Below are 26,677 nucleotides of genomic sequence, written 5' to 3' on the forward strand. Positions count from 1 at the left end.
CCTGCCACATGTATTCCTGCTTTTGCTGTGAGTGTTAAATTTCTTCACTTAGCTTAGAGTTAAACAGCACAGAAAGAGGCCAGTCAACCCATTGTACCGACGTCAGCTCTTTGTAAGATCTGATTAGCCTCGCTCTCTTGTTCTTCTCCTCTCGTCCTGCAAATCTGTCCAATTCCCTTTTGAATGTCATTATTGAATCAGCTGGCAGTGTATTCCCAAGTAAGATAACTCGCTGTGTTTCGGGAATAAATTCTCAAATTCCCTCCCATTCCTTTTTCACTCACCTTAATCTTCCTCAACTGGTTACCAGTCCTTCTTTACTGGAAATAAGTTATTTTATTTACTCTTTTCATTGTTCTGTTCATGATTTCGAACACCTCTATCAGGTCGGTCTCCTCTTCGCATTCTCTTCTCTGAACAGAATAAACCTAGATTCTCCAGGCTATCCACACAATTGAAATCTTTCATCCCTGATACAAATCCAGTATCACCGTCGCTGCACCGTCTCCAAGGCCTTGACATCCATCCTGAATCATAGAAAAGTTACAGCACAGAAGGAGGCCATTCAGCCCATCTTGTCCATGCCAGCCCAAGACAGAGGGTGGTTGTAGAGGGTTGTTTTTCAAACTGGAGGCCTGTGACCAGTGGTGTTCCTCAGGGATCGGTGCTGGGTCCACTGTTATTTGTGATTTATATTAATGATTTGGATGAGAATTTAGGAGGCATGGTTAGTAAGTTTGCAGATGACACCAAGATTGGTGGCACAATGGATAGTGAAGAAGGATATCTAGGATTGCAACGGGATCTTGATCAATTAGGCCAGTGGGCCGACGAATGGCAGATGGAGTTTAATTTAGATAAATGCGAGGTGATGCATTTTGGCAGATCGAATCAGGCCAGGACCTACTCAGTTAATGGTATGGCGTTGCGGAGAGTTATCGAACAAAGAGATCTAGGAGTACAGGTTCATAGCTCCTTGAAGGTGGAGTCGCAGGTGGACAGGGTGGTGAAGAAGACATTCGGCATGCTTGGTTTCATTGGTCAGAACATTGAATACAGGAGTTGGGACGTCTTGTTGAAGTTGTACAAGACATTGGTACGGCCACACTTGGAATACTGTGTGCAGTTCTGGACACCCTATTATAGAAAGGATATTATTAAACTAGAAAGAGTGCAGAAAAGATTTACTAGGATGTTACCGGGACTTGATGGTTTGAGTTATAAGGAGAGGCTGGATAGACTGGGACTTTTTTCCCTGGAGCGTAGGAGGCTTAGGGGTGATCTTATAGAGGTCTATAAAATAATGAGGGGCATAGATAAGGTAGATAGTCAACATCTTTTCCCAAAGGTAGGGGAGTCTAAAACTAGAGGGCATAGGTTTAAGGTGAGAGGGGAGAGATTCAGAAGGGCCCAGAGGGGCAATTTCTTCACTCAGAGGGTAGTGAGTGTCTGGAATGTGCTGCCAGAGGTAGTAGTAGAGGCGGGTACAATTGTGTCTTTAAAAAGCATTTAGATAGTTACATGGGTAAGATGGGTATAGAGGGTTATGGGCCAAGTGCGGGCAACTGGGACTAGCTTAATGGTAAAAACTGGGCGGCATGGACTGGTTGGGCTGAAGGGCCTGTTTCCATGCTGTAAACTTCTGTGATTCTAAGTGTTAAGGAACGGGTTAAGAGACATTCCAATTAGATGTCTCAATTGACACTGATATGTGAAGAGGATGCAGGCAGCTCTTGTGGCACGTGATGTGGTGATAGAGCTTTGTACAGACTGTATTCAAGGAAAGTAAAGGTGTTTGTGAAAAGGAGCAGAACTCTTGACTCTTTACTCAACAGCAGCCAGAAGCTAACACAAGGACTCCCAGGTGCCCTGTCTAATCCCACCTTCCTGCACCCGGTCCTTGACCCTGTAGTTTAGAGCACTGAAGGGCAGATCCAGGTCCATTTTAAAAGAGTTTAGGGCCTCTGCCTCCACCACCAACTCAGGCAGCGAGTTCCAGGCTCCCACTACCCTCTGCGTAAAAAGTTCTTCCTCAACACCCCTCTACACCTTCTGCCACTTGAATCTGTGTCCCCTGGTTCTAGAATTCTCCATCTGGGGAAACAATTTGATCCTGTCCACCCAACTCTTCCCCTTGTAATTTTGTAGAACTCAATTCATTCACCCCTCAGCATTCTTTGTTCCAAGGAAAATAGCCCCAACCTATCCAATGTCTCCTCATAGCTGCACTTTTCTAGTCCTGGCAACATTCTTGTAAAGCTCCTCTGCACTCTCTCCAGAGCAATAACGTCCTTCCTGTAATGTGGTGACCAGAACTGCACACAATACTCCAGTTGTGGCCTCACCAGTATTTATACAATTCCAACATTATATCCTTACTTTTATATTCCAAACCTCTGCCAATGAAGGAGAGCATTCCATTTGCTTTCTTAACAACCTTGCCTACTTGAAGTGCTGCCTTTAGGGACCTGCGTACTTGTACCCGAAGATCTCTCACTTCATCTACTGTTTGACCTCCCTAAATGCATGACCTTGCTCTCTGTACTCAATTCCATCTGCCACTTTATCACCCACTCCATCAATCCATCTATATCATTTTGGAGATCATACCTACACTGTCCACCACTAGGCCAATCTTTGTGCCGTCTGAAAATTTCCCAATCGTGCTCCCCACGTTCATGTCCAAATCATTAAAATATAGCACAAACAGTAAGGGTCCCAACACAGAGCCATGTGGAACACCACTTGAAACAACTTTCCAATTACAAGGGCAGCCATCGACCCTTTGTTTCCTGTTACTAAGCCAACTTTGTATCCAATTTGCCACATTGCCCTGTATCCCATGAGCTTTCACTTCCTTGACCAATCTGCTATGCGGAACCTTGTCAAGAGCCTTGCTGAAATCCATGTACACCACATACACTGCGCTACGTTCATCAACGTTTCTGGTCGCTTCCTCAAAGAATTTAATCACATTTTTGAGGCAAGACCTTCCTTTAATATGTCCATGCTGACTCTCTCTGACTAGTCCATGCCTTTCTATGTGAGAGTTAATCCTATCTCTCAGAATTGATTCTATTCATTTGCCCACCACTGACGTAAGACTAACTGGCCTATAATTGTTTGGCATTTCGTTCAACCCCTTTTTTAAACAGTGGAACCACGTTTGCATTTCTCCAGTCCTCCGGTACTTCCCCTTTGTCTTGTGAGAATTGGAAAATCATCCTCAGAGCATCTGCTATCTCCTAACCACCTTCAGGAGCCTCAGAAACAATCCACCTGGCCCTGGCGACTTATCAACTTTCAAGGATTCCAATCCTTCGAGTACTTCCTCTCTCTTTATGATCATCCCATCCAATCTCTCAGTGTTCCTCCTGGACAATATCTGCATCATCCATTTCCTTTGTAAACACGGAGACAAAATATTCATTTAAAACCTTTCTCACAGCCTCTGCATCTACATACAAGTTCCCTTCTTCATCTCTGAATGGTCCCACTTTTTCCTTCACAAACCTTTTACCATTAATATATTGGTAACACATCTTTGGTTTTTCTTTAACTTTACTTGCTAATCTTTTTTCATGCCCGATCTTTGATTTCCTTATTTCCTTTTTGACTTTGTCCCTGCACTTCCTGTACTCGTCTAGGCTATCTGCAGTGCTTAGTACTTTATGTCTATCGTACGCTTACTTTTCTGTTTGATCTTCCCCTGTATTCTCCTAGACAACCGAGGGGGGGGGGGGTCTAGATTTGGCAGGATCACTCTCATTTTTGGAGGGGACATGTCTACTTTGTACATTTAAGATCTCTCCTTGTCGTGCTTCCCACTGGATTTCCACTGATTTATCCTCTAGCAATGTTGGCCAGTCCGCCCCGGCCAAGTCCCTTCTCATTTCTTCAAAATTTGCCTTCCTCCAGGTCAAAATCTTAACTCCTGCTTTATCTCTGTTCATTTCCATGGTAATACTGAATTTAACTGAATTCTGATCACGATTCCCAATATGGTTGCCAACTGTCGCTTCACCCACTCTCCTTTCTTCGTTCCCCAAGGCGGGGTCTACAATTGCATCTCCTCTCGTTGGGTTTGTCACTGATTGGTCGAAAGATTTTCCTGGACACACTGCACAAATTTTCTCCCTCAGTTCCCCCTATATTGTTTGAACCCATGTTGATATTGGGATAGTTAAAGTCTCCCAACTGCGATTGCCTTCGTGTTCTTACAGACAGATGTTTCATATATATTTACTCTTCTCTCTCCCTTTCACAATTTGGGGGTCTGGCGTATACATTTTACAAAATGTGAATGTTGCTGCCTAGGCCAGCATTTCTTGTGTGCTCCTAATTGTCTTCGAGAAGATGGTGTTCGGAATAGAGAGAGTTTTCTTTTTGAAAATATGTTTATTTGGGTTTTAACATTTGAACAGACCGAGGCACTGGGCGGAGAGGCTGACCTGCAGCCCAATAGGACCTGCCTGTGAGTAATCAGCAAGGCGAAGGCTAAAACGTCTACCCCCACTCCTGTCTGCAACACCAGCAAGTCCCACTCCCCAAATATGCCCCCCCAGGGGACTGGACTCCAAATCCAAGGGCAGGATCGGCGACATGGTGCTGAAAAATAACTCCAAAATGTCTCCAACGTCGGGCAGGACCAGAACATATGTACGTGGTTGGCCGGGCCCCTCCCATACCACTGGAAAGTGTCCTCTACCCCCTCAAACAACCAGCTCATCCTTGACCTCGTCAGGTGTGCCCTGTGCACCACCTTTAACTGTATTATCCCCAGCCTCGCACATGGCATTCACCCTCCGCAACACACAAGAACTCGGAGCAGGAGTAGGCCACCTGGCCCCTCGAGCCTGCTCCGTCATTCAATAAAATCATGGCTGATCTATTTGTGGACTCAGCTCCACTTACCCACCCGCTCACTGTAACCTTTTATTCCTTTACTGTTCAAAAATCTATCTACCTTTGCCTTAAAAATATTTAACAAGGTCGCCTCAACTGCGTCACTGGGCAGGGAATTCCACAGATTCACAACCCTTTGGGTGAAGAAGTTCCTCCTCAACTCAGTCTTAAATCCGTTCCCCCTTATTTTGAGGCTATGCCCCCGAGTTCCAGTTTCACCCGCCAGTGGAAACAGCCTCCCTGCTTCTATCCTATCTATTCCCTTCACAATTTAATACGTTTCTGTAAGATCCCCCCATATTCTTCCAAATTCCAATGAGTATAGTCCCAGTCTACTCAACCTCTCCTCATGAAATAATCCTCTCAACATCACCTCACACCATTACTCCTCCTCCTCCAATGCCACCCCCAAGCTCCTCCTCTCACTTGGCCTTAACCCCTCCAGTGATGTCATAACCTCCTCCAAAATCATCCCATAGATCACTGAGATGTGCCCCCCCCCTCCCCATCACCGAAAACACGCCCTCCAACAATGTGGAGGAAGGTGTCACCCCGGAAATGTCGAGACAATCCTTCTTGCAAAGTCCCCCCCCCCCCCGCCCCCTGGAATCCCAAACTTCTCTGTCGACTCCTCCAAATTCTTAAACCGCCCTTCCAAAACTAGCCCCTTCATGTCTATCACCCCAGCTCCTCCCATCCTCGAAACCTAGCAACCAGTCTTGCCGGCTGAAATACATGATTCTTTCAAACTGGAATCAGCTTTGACCCCTTCCCCTAACTTAAAATGCTGCCACAATTACCTCCATATCTTCAGCGTGGCTGCCACCACTGGACTACTCGATTATTTCCCTGGGGCAAATGCGAGCGGCGCCGTTGCCAGTGCTCCTGACAAGAGCCTACATCCATCCTCACCCACATCGCCTCCGGCCCCCTACCCCAGCTCGCACCTCCTCGCCGTTCGCTGCCCAGTCGTAATACATCAGCTTCGGAAGAGCCAAACCCCCGACTGTCACCCTCTCTGACGAAACGTCTTCCGAATCCTCGGCACCTTACCCGCTAACCACGGTACCACCGTGCCGCCCCTCAAGTCATATAAACTATTAAAAAAATAAAGCCCTATAAAACAGTGAATAGGACAGAAGAGAGTTCCAGGAAGTTAAAGGAACAGAGAACGGAAATCTAGAAAAATGTATCTGTTCAGTGACGTGACGAGCAGAGAGGTTCCCCGTGAATGAAGGGGTTGCAAGGGGCAGACTTTGAGAAGTCGGCTCGTAAGAAGGCATAGATAATAATCTTTATTGTCACAAGTAGGCTTACATTAACACTATAATGAAGTTACTGTGAAAATCCCCTAGTCGCCACATTCCGGCTGTTCGGGTACACGGAGGGAGAATTCAGAATGTCCAATTCACCTAACAGCACGTCTTTCGGGACTTGTGGGAGGAAACCGGAGCATCCGGAGGAAACCCACGCAGACACGGGGAGAACGTGCAGACTCCGCACAGACAGTGACCCAAGGCGGGAATCGAACCTGAGACCCTGGCACTGTGAAGCCAGAGTGCTAACCATTGTGCTACCGTGCTGCCCAATATATCCGGGATGATCAATAGGTCAGTGATATCCGAATACAGCCTGTGAAGCAGTGGGGTTCTGCAGGTGGGGCTGGGTACCTGAGAGATTGTGAGGACGCTTGACTTCATAAGAACATAAGAATGAGGAGCAGGAGTAGGCCACCTGGCCCTTCAAGCCTGCTCCGCTTTTCAATGAGATCATGGCTGACCTTTTAAGAATAATAACTGGATAAAAGCAAATTACTGCGGATGCTGGAATCTGAAATGAAAGAGAAAATGCTGGAAAATCGCAGCAGGTCTGGCAGCATCTGTAGGGAGAGAAAAGAGCTAACGTTTCGAGTCCGATGACTCACATTTGTCAAAGCTAACAGACAGAGAAAGTCTCTGTTAGTTCTCTGTCTGTAAAGTTATAGCTCGGGTGAAGCAGTAGTGTATTATAGTTAACCTTTTCTTAGTCAATCAGTGTTTCATTCTGTTGTTAATAGTTCATCAGCAACCCTGTGACTCTATTCATCCACTTTCTAAACAAGAAATAAAAGTTAGAGATCTATCAAGCCAGGCTCCATTCTGGGATCCGAATTGTGCAGTGGTAACAGAAGCACAATCGTAACATTGGTGAGATTGTTCTTGAACTGCTGCAGTCTGTGTGTTGGAGGAACACCCACAGTGCTGTTAGGGAGGGAGTTCCAGGATTTGACCCAGCAATATTGAAGCAATGACGGTCTAGTTCCAAGTCAGTACACTGTGTGACTTGGAGAGGAACTTGCAGGTGGTGATGTTCCCATGTGTCTGCTACCCTTGTGCTGCTAGGAGCTAGAGATTGTGGGTTTGCAAGGAGCAATCAAATGAACATTGTTGAGTTACTGCAGTGCACAGTGGTTAGTATTACTGCCTCTCAGTTACAGGGTCCCGGGTTCAATTCCGGCCTCTAGTGATTGACTGTGTGTGCAGTTTGCACTTTCTCCCTGTGTCTGCCTGAGTTTCCTCCGGGTGCTCGGGTTTCCTCCCAGACTCCAAAGAGGTGCAATTAGGTGGATTAGCTCAGCTAAATTGCCCCTTAGTATCCAAAAGGTTAGGTGGGATTACTGGAAGCGTGGGCTTAAGTAGGGTGCTCTTTCCAAGGCTGGTGCAGACTTGATGGGCTGAATGGCCTCCTTCTGCACTGTACATTCTGTGATTCTATTTTGGGCACACTGTTCCTACTGTGAGTCGGTGGTGGAGGGAGTGAATGTTGAAGGTGGTAAATGGGATCATAGAACTTAGTGGGATATAGATGATGTAATTAATGGGAGAAGCCAGGTCTGTCTGTGGTTTTGCAGTCTGTTACAGGATTTTAAGATGTGGAGATGCCGGCGTTGGACTGGAGTGAGCACAGTAAGAAGTCTTACAACACCAGGTTAAAGTCCAATAGGTCCATCGAAACAAACCTGTTGGACTTTAACCTGGTGTTGTAAGACTTCTTACAGGATTTTAAGTTTAACAGCAGTTTTGTCAAATGCTTTTAAGTTGAGCAGAAGTGTATTATATCTGCTCTTGAAAAGGATCTTTCTCCAAAGGTCTGCAGAGATGAGCAAATAACCTGTATTGTTAGCTTTATTTATAAGAGACATTGGAACTGTATTGGGTTGCTCAATTGGAATTAGTGGCAGGTGTAGATAATAAGTCAAAGATTTTCCGTTTATTTAAGAGCTGTTTAACTGTTGATTGTAAAGCTATTTCTTCGATAATGTGGCTAATTCTGTGTCCAAATTAAAGTTTAGTTTTAATGTAAAAGATACCTCTTTGTCAGAGTCATCACTCCTGGCATGAAGTATCCTTTCCTCACAGTTTTACAAATTAAAGAAATTTGCTTGGGGTTCTCATCCGGTATCCTCACAAAAACTGGGGCCTGGTCTGGTATCCTGTGGGGTCTGGTCCAGTATTCTATCAGTCAAATGCAATTCACAGTTGCAAACCTTGGGAAGAGAAGGTAATTCTAAAAGATACTTGTTTAAACAAGGAGAACAATGTTGGTGTGCAGCTAAACCACCAGCGAGAAGTGGGCTCCTGCAATTGTATTGGCTCAAACTGGCCCTGTCTCCGATACAGTGCAAACTGAAGACGAGGTAGTGTGGATCTCCATGGATGACTCTGCCATTCCTGTGTTCGCCAGAGCTACATCAGAATGAAACAGCATCCGTGTTACCAGATCGTGTTACTGTGACTTCTGGTCAATCCGCAGAAGCAGAAATTGCCAAAGAATTCCCGACTGCAAGAGAGACTGTCACACCTCCCAGGGTAGAGACATCCTCTGAAGACCCGGAAAGTACCTCTCAGGTCAGGAACAGCCAAATCCCTGAAGTGCGCAGGCAACCAGTGTGGAATAGACTCCCGCCAAATTGTCTTTCCTATTACTACCGTGTAATGATTTAATGCCTACCGCTTGTATATATGTTTTAATGATTATATTAAAATACTACAGTTGTTATGTTGGACCTTAGAAGTAAAGGGAGAGAGATGTTCTATATGTGGGTTGTTGTCGTGTTGCATTGTCACTTTAAGAGTTTATCACCTTTCCATCCGTGACGGCATCGGCTACTTCGAGGGCTCTACCTGTGTTTATACCAAGGCTTTGTACAGTTCGCAGCCTCTGTTGATTACTGCATTCCATCCCTCGTGCTTCATTCCTTTTGGTTCAATCCTGCGAGTAGAATGCACAACGTTCTGTCTTCATAATTTAAGCCTTGTAACCATTATATTCTCTATTCATTCTTCCGACCAAAATGTATCACTTCACATTATATCATTTCATTAGTCTGCTTATGCCCTCTTGAAGTCTACAACTCTGTCTCATTATTTGCTGCATTTCTAAGATTTGCCTCATCCGTATATTTTGAAGTTGATACCCTGTGTACCCATGCCCAGGTCATTAATATATACCAAAACGAGGAGTGGTACTGATATCACCCTGGTCACAGCACCCGATAGTTCACCTCAGAATGGAAAACGGCAGTGCGTCAATATTTTCTTCCCTCTGCCATGCTCCACTGTCCCATTAATCATGTGGACTTCAATTTTGCTAACAATTCTATTATGTGGTACTTTATCAAGTGCCTTTTGAAAGTCTGTGGGCAGAATGTCAACACAAATGGCAAAACAAAGCCTTCTATTCATTTCTTTCATGTAGAGCTTCATGTGATAAATTGAACAAAACGCCATACATATGCAGAATTAACAAAGGTAAATTTGCAGATAAGTTCTGTGTCTGTTAAATAAATGCATCAAAAAAAGAAGCAACCTGCTCTTCCTACTCCAAAAGGGCGGCACGATGGCACAGTGGTTAGCACTGTTGCTTCACAGCGCCAGGGACCCGGGTTCGATTCCCGGCTTGGGTCACTGTCTGTGCGCAGTCTGCATGTTCTCCCCGTGTCTGCGTGGGTTTCCTCCGGGTGCTCTGGTTTCCTCCCACAAGTCCCGAAAGACGTGCTTGTTAGGTGGATTTGACATTCTGAATTCTCCCTCTGTATACCCGAACAGGCGCCGGAATGTGGCGACTAGGGGATTTTCACAGAAATTTGATTTGATATGATTTATTGCCACATGTACCGAAGTACAGTGAAAAGTGTTTTTCTGCGGTCGAGGGAACGGACACAGTACGAACATCGTAGACAAAAGAATAATCAACGGAGAACATTGACAAATGGTACATCAACAAACAGTGATTGGTTACAGTGCGGAACAAGGGGTCAAACAAAGCAAATACATGAGCAAGAGCAGCATACGGCGTCGTGAATAGTGTTCTTACAGGGAACAGATCAGTCCGAGGGGGAGTTGGTGAGGAGTCTTGTAGCTGTGGGGAAGAAGCTGCTCCAATGCCTGGATGTGCGGGTCTTCAGACTTCTGTACCTTCTGCCTGATGGAAGGGTCTGGAAGAAGGCAATGCCTGGGTGGGAGGGGTCTCTGATAATGCTGTCTGCCTTCCTGAGGCAGCGGGAGGTGTATACAGAATCAATGTGGGGGTGGCAAGTTTGTGTGATACGTTGGGCTGAGTTCACCACACTCTGCAGCTTCTTGCGATCTTGGACGAGCAGTTGCCATACCAGGCTGTGATGCAGCTGGATAGGATTCTCTTTATGCTGCAACTGCAGAGGTTTGTGAGAGTCGATGCAGACATGCCAAATTTCTTTAGCTTCCGTGGAAGTAGAGACGTTGTTGGGCTTTCTTGACTATTGCATCAACATAAGTGGACCAGGACAGACTGTTGGTGATGGTGACCCCCAGGAACTTAAAGCTATCGACCATCTCCACTTCGGAGCCATTGATGCAGACGGGAGTGTGTGTCGTGCTGCGCTTCCTGACGTCAGTGACCAGTTCTTTGGTCTTTCCGACATTTAGAGAGAGGTTGTTTTCAGTACACCATGCAACCAAGTAATCTACCTCCCTTCTGTAGTCTGATTCGTTGTTGTTTGAGATACGACCCACCACAGTCGTATCATCCGCAAACGTATAGATTGAGTTGGGAGTTAAATCTTGTCACAAAGTCATGTATGTATAGGGAGTACAGTAGAGGACTGAGCACACATCCTTGCGGGGCCCCGGTGTTGAGGACTATTGTGGAGGAGATGCTGTTGCCTATCCTGACAGATTGTGGTCTGTTGGTGAGGAAGTCAAGGATCCAGCTTCACAGGGAGGGGTCAAGTCCAAGATTGCAGAGTTTGGTTATTAGTCTTGTTGGGATAATGGTGTTGAAGGCGGAGCTGTAGTCGATGAACAGCAGACTTACACAGGTGTCCTTGTTGTCGAGGTATTCGAGTGTTGATTGTAGAGCCAGGGAGATAGCATCTACTGTGGACTGGTTGCGTTGATAAGCAAACTGCAGTGGATCGAGACCGTCTGGGAGGCTGGCCGTGATCCATCTCATGACTAGCCGGTCGAAGCATTTAATGAAAACAGACGTTAGTGCCACCGGTCGGTAGTCGCTGAGGCAGGCTGCCTTGTTCTTCTTTGGTACTGGTATCATGGTGGTCTTCCTGAAGGAGGTGGGGACCTCAGAGCGGAGGAGTGAGGTGTTGAAGATATCTGCGAATACACTCGACAGCTGGTCTGCGCAGGCTCTGAGTGCTCGCCCACGGACTCTGTCGGGGCCCGTCGCTTTCTGCGGATTCACTTTCAAGAAGGCAGCTCTTACCTCTGAGGCTGTAATAGTGGGTATGGGTGTGTCCAGGGCTGTTGAGGTGGGTGGCACTGAAACATTGGCAACTGCTCAAAGCGGGCATAGAACTTGTTCAGATCATCGGGTAGGGATGCTCCAGCCCCAGATATTCCGCCTGGCCTTGCTTTATAGCCTGTGATCTTGTGTAGGCCCTGCCATAGTCAGCGTGGGTTAGTGCCGTTGGCCTGGGACTCCAGTTTGATGCGGTTTGCCCTTTTTGCATTGCTGATGGCTTTCTGTACATCGCACCTGGATTTCTTATATAGGTCAGGGACGTCAGACTAGACTTCATTGCAGTGATAATGTAAGCCTATTCGTGACACTGTCATTCACTCAATGAAGGAAACACATTTTTTGAACTTCTTAATAAATGAACAGGTATTTGAACTTTACCTGCATCGCAACAGAGCAAGGGTTGCTTTTAAAAATCCTGTTGGACTGTGAGAGTGAATTTGCATGCTCCTTAAATCAATATTTCAATTAACTTTGGATAATCATTAAAACCATTACCACATCAAATTAAATCTGTTCGGTAATTGTCATGGGAGTGTCCCTTTCAGAAAGGTTTTTTTCTTATAACATGGCTTCAGTGATGTCATTGTGTGGGTGGAGCTGGGCTGTGGCTCTGTGAGCTGTTTTTGGTTTTGCTTTCACATTTGACTGCTGTGGACTCAGGCAGAGAACAGAAGTGTTTTGGGCTGTCTCTTTCTAGTTTCATTTTAATGATCTGTTCCAGTAAAAATCACCTTGCTGGTGGCGTTTCAGGTATAGTTTGCTTTCCGGAAACCTGCTGGTGAGACGGGGTCAAAATCTCCGGGAAAGCCAGTCTTATTCAAGTGAGAATGCAGAGTGCTAGGCCACACCCTTGAAATGGTGCTTTTGGTTTATAGAATTTTGTTTTTGATTGGAACAGTTAAGGGGGAATTCATTAAGTGTTATACATAGATTACGATAGCTGTGGGGTGTCCTTATGTTTGTAATTGATAATTCTTGCTGTGTGTTTATATAAATATTAACTAAGCTCTTAGAATAAAGCTTGTATTGATTAAAGTGTCTGGGAAGGCTGTTGAATCACACCTGAAGGGAAGGCTCTTGTGGTCATTTTAGCCAAATTCAACAAAAAAGTTATAGGTCAGGTGAGCTCCAGAATATACTTTGGAGTTTCTAAACCCTGGCCCAGAACAGTAATAAAGAAATCAAATATTGCTGCAAAAAGTCATTTTGCCGAAGCTTTTCGTATTGCACTCATCAGGACAAACCAAAGTCACCTTTAGTCTATCTGAGATGAGGGTGCTAATTGGCTGCCAATTGAGCTCTGATTGGTGGAGGTTGCTTTTGTTTCCTCAACTCTGCAACTATAAAAGTTCACTGCTATCAGGAATTAAAATACAATTCTTTCAACACCAATGTACTGTTATCATATCTATCCACTTGTTAGGTGACAGGTATTAGAGACAGATTGTGCAGTTTTAGAGAGGCTCCCCTATTCACTGCCACTGAAATTTGATTCCTGCAGATTTCTTTGATTTGTTGCCTTAAACCTGTGCCATCAACATTCAAATAGCCGGGCTGGGGCGGAAAATCATTATTACTTCCCTCTTTATTTGGTGAATGTTATGTCTGTCGAGGCAAAGGAGGTCAGAGCTTGGGTGTGGAGCACTTTCCATCAGGAGCTGGGCTGGGACTGATCAAATGCATTTCACTTAGTTAGGTCGGATTATTATTCATTCTATTAGAGTCAAATTATTAGAGTCAGATAGTCATTCCCGGCTTGGAGAAGCAGCGGGTTGCGTGTTAACCATGCCAGCTACTGTAATGTAGAATTTACCATTGGGCCTTGTGCTCCAGTTCTATAATGTTTACACTCTACACGAACCCTCTTCCAACCACTTCATCGAATCCTATCAAAATATCATTCTGTTCTTTTCTCCCCCACCCCCCTGTTTAGCTCGTTCCTCCTGAAAGACATCCGGGTTACTCAATTCAATTCAACCTTTGTGTTGAATTCCACGTGCTAACTACTTTCTGGGTAGAAAGATTCCTTCTTGGATATTAGTGTCGATCTTATATTTATGACTCCCAGTTTTTGCACCCTTGTAACAAGCAGACCAGCAGGATTGGCATTGTACCAGGCCTGGCAGCATCTGTGGAGGGACACAGAGTTAACATTCGGAGTTCGTATGAATCTTCTCCAGAAATGTTAGATTTCTACCTTTCGGCAGTTCTGCAGATGGGTCACATGGACTTGAAACGTTAACTTTGTTCCTCCTCACAGATGCTGAGTTTATCCAGAATTTTCTGGTTTTATTTCAGATTTCCAGCATTCGTAGTATTTTGCTTTTATTGGCATTGTATCAGTCTGTCCAGATTTAAGTCCGAATTCCTGAAGTATTATCCATCCCTTGCCCTCCACTCTGTCTCCTGTTTCACCACAGTCCCCCCCCCCCCCCCCCCCACCCCCCACCTGCCCTTCCCTCTCTCTGGCTCCCGGGCAGGTGCATGCCTCCCTCTGGCTCCCGGGCAGGTGCATGCCTCCCTCTGGCTCCCGGGCAGGTGCATGCCTCCCTCTGGCTCCCGGGCAGGTGCATGCCTCTCTCTGGCTCCCGGGCAGGTGCATGCCTCTCTCTGGCTCCCGGGCAGGTGCATGCCTCCCTCTGGCTCCCAGGCAGGTGCATGCCTCCCTCTGGCTCCCGGGCAGGTGCATGCCTCTCTCTGGCTCCCGGGCAGGTGCATGCCTCTCTCTGGCTCCCGGGCAGGTGCATGCCTCTCTCTGGTTCAAAGCCCAGTGCTTGCCTCCCACTCTTTCTCTCTCTTGCTCTCTCTCTCTCTCTTGTCCTCTCTCTCATCCACTCTCTCTCTCGTCCTTTCTCTCTTTCTCGTCCTCCCTCTCTCTCTGTCGTCCTCTCTCTCTCTCGTCCTCTCTCTCTGTCATGCTCTCTCTCTGTCATGCTCTCTCTCGTGCTCGCTCTCTCTCTCGTGCACTCTCTCTCGTGCACTCTCTTGTTCGTCCATTTACAATTGGCATTTGAATCAGTCCAGGCGCGTGCTGTCCGGCCGCGTGCTGTCCGGGCGCGTGCTGTCCGGGCGCGTGCAGTCCGGGCGCGTGCTGTCCGGGCGCGTGCAGTCCGGGCGCGTGCAGTCCGGGCGCGTGCAGTCCGGGCGCGTGCAGTCCGGGCGCGTGCAGTCCGGGCGCGTGCAGTCCGGGCGCGTGCAGTCCGGGCGCGTGCAGTCCGGGCGCGTGCTGTCCGGGCGCGTGCAGTCCGGGCGCGTGCAGTCCGGGCGCGTGCAGTCCGGGCGCGTGCAGTCCGGGCGCGTGCAGTCCGGGCGCGTGCTGTCCGGGCGCGTGCTGTCCGGGCGCGTGCAGTCCGGGCGCGTGCAGTCCGGGCGCGTGCAGTCCGGGCGCGTGCAGTCCGGGCGCGTGCTGTCCGGGCGCGTGCAGTCCAGGCGCGTGCTGTCCGTGCGCGTGCAGTCCGTGCGCGTGCTGTCCGGGCGCGTGCAGTCCGGGCGCGTGCAGTCCGGGCGCGTGCAAGATTGAAAGCATTGAAAACTTGTGGGATTTTTTCAGCAATTAATTAAGATATTCAGCAGCTAATTTATGCAAGAAACCCCTGCAAACAACAAAGCGACAATTATCAGATACTCTGGGGTTTTTGATTGTCCGTTGAGGGATAATGGTTGTCCCAGAATATTGGGAGAATTCCTTGTGCCGGGAAGGGGATTGCACTGTGGTTTCAATGAGTCGCACACACCCAGCATTGTGACGGTGCAAGTTACTTAATTCGCAGTTGTAATAATTACAATCTTGATTTATAACTTCAATTCGGCATGTTAGCAGTTTACAGCTTACTCTGAAGTTTAATGACCTCTTGCTTAAGTTGAAATGCCCGTCACGGCAGCATTGCCCTCTGTTTTGTCTTTTACCTTGTGGCGGAGGGCAGGCATAGCCTCTGGCTTTCTCTTCAATAAAACCCTCCACTCCAGCATTACTTTTGTCTTTGTTTTTGGTCTGATTGATCTCTGTATTGTAACCGGTCTGTCTTCTCACATTCGGAACTACTTTTTTGCTTATGAACCCCGTACTACTTTTTTTTCCTGAGGGTATAGTGCACACTTGAAAATGAAAACCGCTTATTGTCACGAGTAGGCTTCAATGAAGTTACTGTGAAAAGCCCCTAGTCGCCACATTCCGGCGCCTGTTCAGGGAGGCTGGTACGGGAATTGAACCGTGCTGCTGGCCTGCCTCGGTCTGCTTTCAAAGCCAGCGATGTAGCCCTGTGTGCTAAACCTGTGACCTATGTCTCTTACTTTCCCCTGCTGGAATCTCTCATTTCTGTCAGTTGCAATCAAAGGCTGCAGTTCTTACTCTTCTTTTGGATCAGCTATGCTTCACATTAACCTTTGTCCTTGCCCCATCAAAGAGCTCCCTGAAGAAGCGCCCTTGATGTCTCATTTAATGAAGAACAATCACTAATTTGTAGATATTTTTTTTGCCAGTAATTGAGCTTAAGTGCAGTACTATTGATCTAAAATTTCTTCATTTTTTAAATTCATTCTTGAGATGTGGGTGTCACTGGAAAGGCCATTATTTATTGTGCAGTTAAATTGAGTGGCTTGCTGGGCCATTTCATAGCAGGGCAATTACGAGGCAACCACATGACTGTGCTTCTGGAATCCAAAAAGGCCAGACCAGGAAAGAAAGTAGATTTTCTTCCCTAAAGGTTCAGCAGTACTGACGTTGGCTTTTTAGTCCGGATTTCACGGAACCGCAGAATTGCTTTGCCCCATTGTGTCTGCACCGGCTTTCCAAATGAGCATTATGATTCGTGCCATCCCCTGCCTTCTCTCCCATAACCCTGTGCGTTGTTTCTATTGAAATAATCTAATGCCTCAATTGAACCTGCCTCCACCACACTTCCCAGCAGTACCGAACCACTTGCAGTGTGAAAAAGGTTTTCTTGTGTCGCATTTGCTTCTTTTGCAAATAATTTTAAATCTGTGTTGTTTTGTTCTGAATCTTTTTTTGCGTGCGGGAGTGATTTGTCCACTCTGATCAGCCTTCCCTTGATTTTGAACACCTCTATCAAATATCCTCTCAGCCTTCTCCTTTTCAAGGGGAACAGCTCCTACATCTCTAATCTGCCTAAATGGCTGACATTTCTCATTCCTGCAACCATTCTTGCAAACCTCTTTTGCGCCCTCTGCAATGCGTTCACATCCTTCCTATAGTGGGGTCCCCAGAACTGGACACAATATTCCTTGATTTCAATCAAGTTGCTTTTACTCTTCTAAACTCCACTGGATACAAGCTTAGCCTGCCCATCCTTTACTCTGAAGACAACCCTCCCATTTCAGGTATTCGTCTAATAAACCTTCTCTGAACTGCTTTCAATTAAATTCTTCCTTAAATAAGGAGACCAGTACTGTACAAAGTCCTACAGATGCGGTCTCATTAGTGTCCTGGACAACTGAAACATAATGGGCTGGATGCTCCGGTCTCCGACGCCAAAATCGCGTTCGGTGATCGGCCGGAGAATCCCCGTTGGTGCCGAAATTGGGGGCAGCGCCGCTTTTGCGATGCTCTCCCTCCAAAACAGCACGCCGTATGGACGGCCTCAGGACATCACCTGAAGCCCTCCCCCGATGCTCCGCCCCCAATGGGCCGAGTTCCCGACGGCGTGGGTCACTAATGCTATTTTTTGGGGGGAACTCGGACTAAGTCCAGCGCCGCCACAGTCGGGAAAGGGGAGGGGGGGGAGAGGGGGGCGATCTACGGGCAGGGGGGGATTTGGCGGGGGCTGTGACCACTGGTGGGGAGTGGTCTGGCAATTCTCCAGCCGTATCCGCAGCTAGAGCCAGGTATTCTACGCTGCGTGCCTGCTAGCCCCCCACCAGATGGGGAATCGGCGGCCGTTTTTTCGCTAATAAAACGCCACCATTCCCATGTTGGGGTCAACACTTAGTTTTGGAATCGGAGAATCCAGCCCAATGTCCCGACTTTAGGAATGAATTCCCCTCACAAATTACATCATTCTACCAGCTTTCCTATTTACTTCCTGTACCTTTGTGATTCCTGCACTAGGACACCCAGATTCCTCTGTATGGCAGACCTCTGTAACATCTCACCATTTAGATAATAACCTTTTTAATTTTTCCTGCCAAAACAGGCAATTTCACATTTGCCCAGATTATACTCCATTTGCCAAATGTCTTCCCACTGACTTAACCCTTTCGGACCTGTCCAGCTCAGTCTGTGGTACAGCGACCGAGCCACTGTTGGTGATGGGCATTGAATTCCCCCACCCAAAATACCCTTGCCACCTGCAGTGCTTCCGCCAGGTACTGTTCAACGTACTGACTCATCAGCTGACGGATGAGGGTTGGGAGGGTAATCAATTGGAGGTTTCTTTGCCCATGTTTGACCTGGTGCCATGAGACTTTCAGTTCCAGAGTCGATGTGGCGGACCCCCAGGGCAACTCCCCCCTGACTGTAGACAATGGGACAGGACATACCCAGGGATGGTGATAATGGTGTCTGGCATGATTCCGTGAGTATGGTCAGGCTGTCGCTTGACTTGTCTGTGAGGCAGCTCTCCCAGTTTTGACACAAGCCCCCCCCCCCCCCCCCCACCCCAAGAAGCTAGCGAGGAGGTCTTTGCAGGATCAACAGGGCTGGGTTTTGCTGTTGTCATTTCTGGTGCCTAGTTTGATGCTGGATGGTCTGTCCGGTTTCTTTCCCTTTTGTCACCTTGATGGCGTTTGGATACTTGCTAGGCCATTTTAGTGGGCTGCAAGACGAAACCACATTTCCGTGGATCTGGACTCACAGGTAGGTCAGACCTGGTGAGGACGGCAGATTCCCCTTCCCGAAATGACATCAGTGAACCAGATGAGTTTTTCCAACAATTGACAATGCTTTAATAATAGATTTTTGTTCCAGATTTTTATTGAATTTAAATTCCACCATCTGTAGTGATGGGATTCAAACCTGGCTTCCCAGAGGCTTACCCTGGGTGACTGGATTACTCGTCCAGTGGCAATACCACTGCCTACCCAGACAAATAAATCCCTTGTTTTAGTTCGAGCAGGAGTATTGTGGTGGAACTGTATTGTACGCTGCATTGTACGATTCCCATTTGATGTGGGTCTGAGTTTTACAGTCTGATTCCTTCAGGTCATTGGGAGATATTTGTGAAGCATTTTCGATATTAAAAAAACAATTGTCGAAGTGTGCAGGATTCTGGAGTTTCTTGGCATTCTCTGTTTCCAGACATTAGCAACTTTGCTGCAGTTCAGCGATGTCCAAATACAAATCCCTGATTCAGCGGCACTGCTTCATCCATCCATTCTGCTCTCCATCCAAACCTTCCCCTGCTTTCGTTCCGTAGTCTTCCCCTGTTTGTATCTGGACCCCCATCAGGATTCTTCACCATCCAGGCCTCCCCCTCTCAGCCACCGGCCAGCTCGGTCAGAATCAGAGACACGAAACGGCACAGAAAGAGGCCATTTAATAATAATAATCGCTTATTGTCACAAGTAGGCTTCAATGAAGTTACTGTGAAAAGCCCCTAGTCGCCACATTCCGGCGCCTGTTCGGGGAGGCCGGTAAGGGAATTGAACCCGCGCTGCAGGTCATGTTCTGCATTACAAGCCAGCTGTTTAGCCCACTGTGCTAAACCAGCCCCATTTATGCTACACCAGCCCCTAATTAATTAATTAATAATCGTTATTGTAACAAGTAGGCTTACATTAATATTGCAATCAAGTTCCTGTCAAAAACTCCTCGTCGCCACACTCCGGCGCCTGCTCGGGTACACTGAGGGAATATTCAATTCACCTAACAGCACGTCTTTCGGGACTTGTGGGAGGAAACCGGAGCGCCCGGATGAAACCCACGCACTGGGAGAACGTGCAGACTCTGCACAGACAGTTACCCTAGCCGGGAATCAAACCTAGGACCCTGGAGCTGTGAAGCAACAGTGCTAACCACTGTGCTAACATGCTGCCCCATTGTGTCTGTGTCTCAATCTGACCCCATACTGCTTTACTTTTTGAACATTAATAGTTGCTGTTTCTCCATTACTGTGCTGTGATTAGGTGTCTGATTGGTTGATCTGCCCAATGCAATGACAGCTGCTGCCTCGCTGTACCTTGTTGATGTTTCTCTGGTGCTCAGACCCATTCTTTTCACTTATGTTACGCAGTTATAGCAGATAACCAATAATCTGTAGCAAAGGGGATAAAACATTTAACAATCGGAAGACTCTCATCTTTCCACCTTACTATTTCACCAGCAAACACAAATGTTAAAGTTCACATGTTTACATTATACATTTTAATATCACATGACCAGTGGCCGAGCTTATTACTCAGTTTCATTCTACTGATCAAAAATGCATTGGGGGCAAAGGTATTGGATAAGTGTGTTGAATTTGGGCAGCATGGTAGCACACTGGTTAGACTGCTGACACACAGCGCCAGAGACCCGGATTCAATTCTAGACTCGAATGACTGTCTGTGTGGAGTTTGCATGTTCTCCCCGTGTCTGCGTGGGTTTCCTCCTTGTGCTCCGGTTTCCTCCCACAGTCCAACGATGTGCAGGTTAGGTGGATTGGCCGTGATAAATTTCCCATAGTGTCTAAACGTTAGCTGGGGTTACAGGGATAGGGTGGAGGAAGTGGGCCTAATTAGGGTGCTCTGACAAAGGTTCAGTGTAGAGGTTCAGATGGGCCAAATGGACTCCTCCTAATAATAATCACTTATTGTCACAAGTAGGCTTCAATGAAGTTATTGTGAAAAGCCCCTAGTCGCCACATTCCGGCGCCTGTTCGGGGAAGCCGATACGGGAATTGAACCCACGCTGCTGGTCTTGTGCATTACAAGCCAGCTGTTTAGCCCACTGTGCTAAACCAGCCCCATCTACACTGTAGGGATTCTATAATTCTATGAATCATGGTGCCATCAGGTTAGGATGTTGGCGCAATTAAAATCGGGGATGTTGATGGAGCAGAATTGGAGGTATGCGGAGGGTTTTGGGGCTGCAGTATGTTAGATCGATAGGGAGGACACAAGGTAATGGAGGGATTTGAAAATCAGGATGTGAATTTTAGAACCGAGATGTTTCTGGACATGGAGCCAATGTGGGTCAGTGAGCACAGGTAAGTGTTAAATTGAAAACCTACTTGAATAGATCTCACGGGAAGTATTGATTTATTCGGTCAAATAACTTGGGGCGCAAGCAAATAATAAATGTTTTATTTTATTCCGAAGGTGGTAATCGGCAGTAAAACTGGACAACAGCTATACCGTATTTCTCCCTGGGCACGATATGTGGTACGTGAACAGAATGCCTCTACTTACGTCTGGGTGCATTGGGACTCACCCCAACCATATATGGTGAGCAATTTATTTTTTCACAAACTTTATGCATATCTTCAGCTGAAAAATGTAACTTGCGAAGCAAACAAGCTAATTCCTCGTGGCTAGATATCACTGGCCAACTGAAAGGCCTTGAACTTGAATTTTGATTCTTGTTTTCCACCAAGGGAAAACTGTTGGATCTGACTTTGCAGTGTAAATAACAGGAAGGCTGTTATGTGCATTTAATTAGAACAGCAAACTTTGAGCGACTGCACATGGGCAGTTAAATACTGGCTGACGAGGCGGTACAGTGGTTAGCACTGCTGCCTCACAGCGCCAGGGACCCGGGTTCAATTCCGGCCTCGGGTCACTGTCTGTGCGGAGCCTGCACGTTCTCCCCGTGTCTGCGTGGGTTTCCTCCGGCTGCTCCGGTTTCCTCCCACAGCCCAAAGATGTGCAGGTTAGGTGGGGTTACTGGGATGGGGATGGGGAGTGGGCCTAGGTAGGATGCTTTCAGAGGTTTGGCGTAGACTCAATCGGCCGAATGGCTTCTTTTTGCATGAAAGGAATTCTACGATTCAATGAAATATGGAAATTCAGATGTTGCCGCGCTCCGACAGAAGCTGTGCTATCTCATTGAGAGGCTCACTATTCAAATACAGAGAATGGCAAGAAGTTGTTGCATTTGCTTCAAGGATGTGAATTAAATTTTTCACAAAGCCGAAGTACCTTTCAATGGCGTCACTGGTCTTAATTACTGCCAAACAACCCCTCTGGCATTGAAAATTAATTTCATTCAAAGTGTAAAATCTCATTCATAGAAACATAGAATATAGGAGCAGGAGCAGCCCATTCGGCCCATTGAACCTGCTCTGCCATTTATTATGGCAGTCAAGGGCATTCAGCCTCTGATCTCCGGGTAAGCGTTCTCCAAGGCGGCCTTCAGGACGCGCAACAACGCAGAATCGCCGAGCAGAAACTTATAGCCAGGTTCCGCACACATGAGTACGGCCTCAACCGGGACCTGGGATTCATGTCGCATTACATTCATCCCCCACCATCTGGCCTGGGCTTGCGAAATCCTACCAACTGTTCTGGCTTGAGACAATTCACACCTCTTTAACCTGGGGTTACCCCTACCCTGTAAACACTTAATTACCTGCAAATGCTCGCATTCTAAGCATTGTCTTGCATCTTTGACTTTGTCTATATATAGATGTTTCTGGAACATACCTCACCTGAGGAAGGAGCAGTGCTCCGAAAGTTAGTGTTTGAAGCAAACCTGTTGGACTTTAACCTGGTGTTGTCAGACTTCTAACTGTGCTCACCCCAGTCCAACACCGGCATCTCCACATCATTTATTATGATCATGGCTGATCATCCAACTCAATAGCCTGCTCCCCATATCCTCTGTTCCCCTCGCCCCCAGTGCTATATCAAGCTGCTTTTTGGATACTTAATTTTTAAAATTGATTTACAGGATGTGGGCGTCGCTGGCTCATTTATTGCTCATCCCTAGTTCCCCTTCAGAAGGTGGTGGTGAGCTGCATTCCTAAACTGCTGCGGTCCCTGAGGGACTCCCGCAGTGCTGTTAGTGAGGGAACGCCAGGAATGTGACCCAGTGACAGACCTTTGGGCTTCAGGAAGTGAGTTACTCGCCGCAGGATTCCTAGCCTTTGACCTCCTCTGTGTAGTTATAGGGGTAGTCCAGTTCAGTGTCTGGTCAATGCTAACCCCCAGAATGTTGATCGTGGGGGATTCAGCGATAGTAATCGTAATGCCATTGAATTTCATGGGGTGATGGTTAGATCCACTTTTGTTGGAGGTGGTCATATTGCCTGGCACTTGTGTAGGGCAAATGTTAGTTGCCACTTGCCCAGCCTGGATATTGTCCAATCCTGTTACATTTGAACATAAAGTGCTTCAGTATATCAGGCGTTGCGAATGGTGCATCATTAGAGCCATCTGCAAATATCCGCAGGTACGTCCCTGAGGACCCTGAGGAACTCCTACAGTGATGCCCTGGAGCTGAGATGATTGTCCTCCAACCACCACAACCAAGTTCCTTTGTGCCGGGTATGACTCCGACCAACAGAGAGTTTTCCCCCTGATTCCCATTGACTCCAGTTTAGCTCGGGCTCCTTGATGCCACACTCAGTCAAATCCTGCCTTGATGTCAAGGGCAGTCTCTCTCACCTCACCTCTGACATTTAGCTCTTTTGTCCAGGACTATTCCCAGAATATTCCCGTACCAGCCTCCCCGAACAGGCGCCGGAATGTGGCGACTAGGGGCTTTTCACAGTAACTTCATTTGAAGCTTACTTGTGACAATAAGCGATTTTCATTCATTTTCATTTCATTTTTCATATTGTCAAGGCCCACAGTCTTTGCAGTGTCCAGTGCCTTCAGCCGTTTCTTGTTACCACGTGGAGTGAATCATATTGGCTGAAGACTGACACCCGTGATGTTGGGGACCTCCGGAGGAGACCGAAATGGATCATCCACTTGGCACTTCTGGCTGAAGATTGTTGCAAATAACACAGCCTTGACCTTGCACAGATTTTCTCCACCATTTAGGATTTCGATTTCTGTGGCGCCTCCTCATCCAATGAGTTGTTTAATTTGAGTCTCTCGTTGCCAGTTGGCAGGTTTGACGAGGGTCTTGTTGTGACTTGTCTTTTCTCTGTCCTTTCTGTGGCTCTGTTCCAATTATGGCAATCAGTGAGTTTGCCCTTTTTTCTATGTTATCTATGTCCTCATGCTTAGAGTCGCCAGATATCAAATGATACCACCACAAGTTTCAACCGGCTATCGATCAAAGAGCCAAACACCAGTTAGTTAGTTCAAGGTCAAGGGTACTTTATTTACACACAATTAGTCATGCAACATAAACACTACTAGGTAACTACACCTATCGACTAAGACAACCTGTACTTAACTTCGGGCACCCGACTTAGGTCAGAGAAACAGTGGCCGCTGTTTGATTCTGGATCTATCGAGTCCGAAGGAGTAACTGCTGCTCAGCTGGGCTCATCCGTCTGGTAGCGAGCGTTGAACTTGGACTTGCTTCTGGTGTTGCTGCAATTGGCGATGGCCGTGACCGGGGTACCAGGTCCACGAGAGGACGAACATGTGGTGAACTCTTCTTCTTATACTTAGGGTTTTTCGCACTGTTTTCGGAGGTCCTTCAGTGTGGGCCCCACTAATTGGGTGATCCCTGATCACTCTGTTCGATTCCTTACCAATAAGTGGGTGGGGATCTGGATGGCTGGGCATGTCCCAAGCGGTCACTAACCCCGTTGTTTACCCGTCCCCTGAACAGGGAGTGGCGCCGAAATGTCTGGGACTGTACCGGTCGCTCGAGTACCAGTCCTTTGTTTTGGTGAAGGTGGACCATCAAATGCTAATCGGTCCCATTAAAATGCTAATTGGACGGAGTTTCGGTACCGTCTGGACTTCTTGCTGATAAATATGCATTTCAGGCTCTGAGCCTGCCTGAGTCTTGTCTTGTCCATTTTACCCGTTAGGCTTTGCGAGTTCCTCTGTACCTAGTTGGAAGTGGCCATCCCAGATGGCTACAGTCTGAGTTCTTTCTGCAGACACCGGCCTGTTGGGAGCTGACAGCACAGGCAGCTGCCTGGAATTCGCTTCACGTTCGACGTCAGACAGTAACTCCTGGAATTCAGTTTCAACAGATGTCATCACAATGCAGCTGGGGGAGGCCATTGGATGGGCTCCATATTGAGAGGTGGCTGTGTGCACTCCACCTCTGCTGCGGAGCCTTCAGCACTGGCCACCGACTATCGAGGGAGCAGCGGGCGACTCTTGACTTCCAGGCCAGGGCTGAGAAGGAGGGACAGGCAACCAACCAAAATGATCATAGGCCACCAGGCCAGATACCCAGCAGCCCGGCAGGAGCACACATGGTCGTCGAGGCTCGAGGCCAGCCACCCAAGCGAGAGCCGAGTGGTGCCGTGAGTAGCAGTCGGGAGGTGCGATGACAGCTAGGCAAGTGCTGACGGCGTGATTCTGAATCGGGGAGCAGCGGCCAGTGCAGAGGCCAGCCTGACAGCAGGTCTGAGAGTGAGCGGGCTGGGCTGGGTTCAACCGGACTGGGCAGCCAGATTCTGCGATTCTGTGCCTTGAATGTGGGAGCTGAGGGTCAGGAGGGCATTGATGTAATTGGGGGCGGGGCTTGACATAGCCATTGGCGTCAGGTGGCCATGTCATCAGGGGGCGGAGTGTATCAGCAAATGTGTAGAAGACTGTGGCAAAGAAAGTAGTACGAAGTTCCCCAACTGGAAACCATGGCTTAATCGGGAGATTGACTCCCTACTGAAGGACAGGTCTGAGGTGTTCAAGTCAGGCGATGCTGACCTATACAAGAAATCCAGGCACGACCTCCGCAAAGTCATCAGGGATGCTGAGAGACAATATCAGACCAAGTTGGAGTCACAGACTGGCGTTACAGACTCTCGTCGGTTGTGGCAAGGCTTAAACATAACGCGCTACAAAGCGAAGCCGAACAGAATCTCTGGCATCAACGCACCCCTCCCCGATGAACTCAATGCATTCCATGCTCGGGGTTCGAGCAGGAGACAATCAAACCGCTGTTGACTGCCCCAGTAGCCCCGGACACACCCATACCCACAGTCACAGTTTCCGAAGTCAGATTGGCCTTCTTGAAAGTGAACCCTCGGAAGGCAACGGGTCTGGTGGGGTCCCTGGCCATGCACTCAGAACCTGCACGGACCAGCTGGCAGATGTGTTCGCGGACATCCTCAACCTGTCACTACTCCACGCAGAGGTCCCCACCTGCTTCAAGAAGATCACCATCATACACCGGTGCCAAAGAAGAACAGGCAACGTGCCGAGTTGAACCCAAATCCCCAGAGCATTCGTCTGGGCCCCTGGATTACTAGTCCAGTGATATTACCACATAACCATTACACCTCTGCGTATCCAGAGTGTTTGGTGGTTTATCATACGTCAAACATGTGCATAGTGAGCATCACAATTCACTGAAATTCGAGCAACAACACTGCATAGCAGTTTCTACAATTCAGAATTGAAGGTACCCTTGACTGTCCTCTTTTTATTTATCCCGCGCTAATATATGTTCCGTTTGACTGCACCAAGAGGCATGGGAAGTTCGGAACAAAGGATTATTGACTTTTAAAATACCTGTCTTTGTAGACGTTGCTGGTACATTTTCCTTTTACATGTGGAATCTGACTGCTCTCATCTCTGGGGAGTACAAATCTACTCCTGTCAAGGTTAGCAAATGTTGGAATTCGGAAAATCTTTCAGTGTATACATTATTGGACTTCATGCAATCGACAATACGTCTTGGTTCAGCTTCACACAGCAGAGAAATGTTAAATAATTTAAGTAGATTCAGTTTCTTCCTTTTTAATACCGCAATGAAATTCTCATTATCAAAGTTCACTAGCTATCCTAGTCAATGGGTAACCATGACAATCAACTGTTCCTTCTTGATGCATCTAGATATTTAAACTACAAGCATTTAATTTGCTACTTTCAGCTGGCAATGAGCATTTTAAATTGGACCAATATAACTCATCGTTTAATGAGATTTGTCTGTCCCAGATAATCACAGATCAATATGTGTTCCTATTGACTAAAACCCTGA

General features: G+C 47.3%; 1 protein-coding gene across 3 annotated transcripts in view; it reads left to right on the forward strand.

The window, feature by feature from the left end:
* Nucleotides 1-26,677, forward strand: part of LOC140427636 (1,4-alpha-glucan-branching enzyme-like) — an 885,145-nt gene that overhangs the window by 322,632 nt on the left and 535,836 nt on the right. For all 3 annotated transcript variants that reach the window (XM_072513058.1, XM_072513059.1, XM_072513060.1), the window contains exon 4: nt 20,935-21,060. In XM_072513058.1, the coding sequence (XP_072369159.1) occupies nt 20,935-21,060 (126 nt within the window). The remainder of the gene's footprint in view (nt 1-20,934; nt 21,061-26,677) is intronic.

The sequence above is a fragment of the Scyliorhinus torazame genome, chromosome 8 (assembly GCF_047496885.1).
Source record: "Scyliorhinus torazame isolate Kashiwa2021f chromosome 8, sScyTor2.1, whole genome shotgun sequence".
Lineage (NCBI taxonomy): Eukaryota > Metazoa > Chordata > Chondrichthyes > Carcharhiniformes > Scyliorhinidae > Scyliorhinus > Scyliorhinus torazame.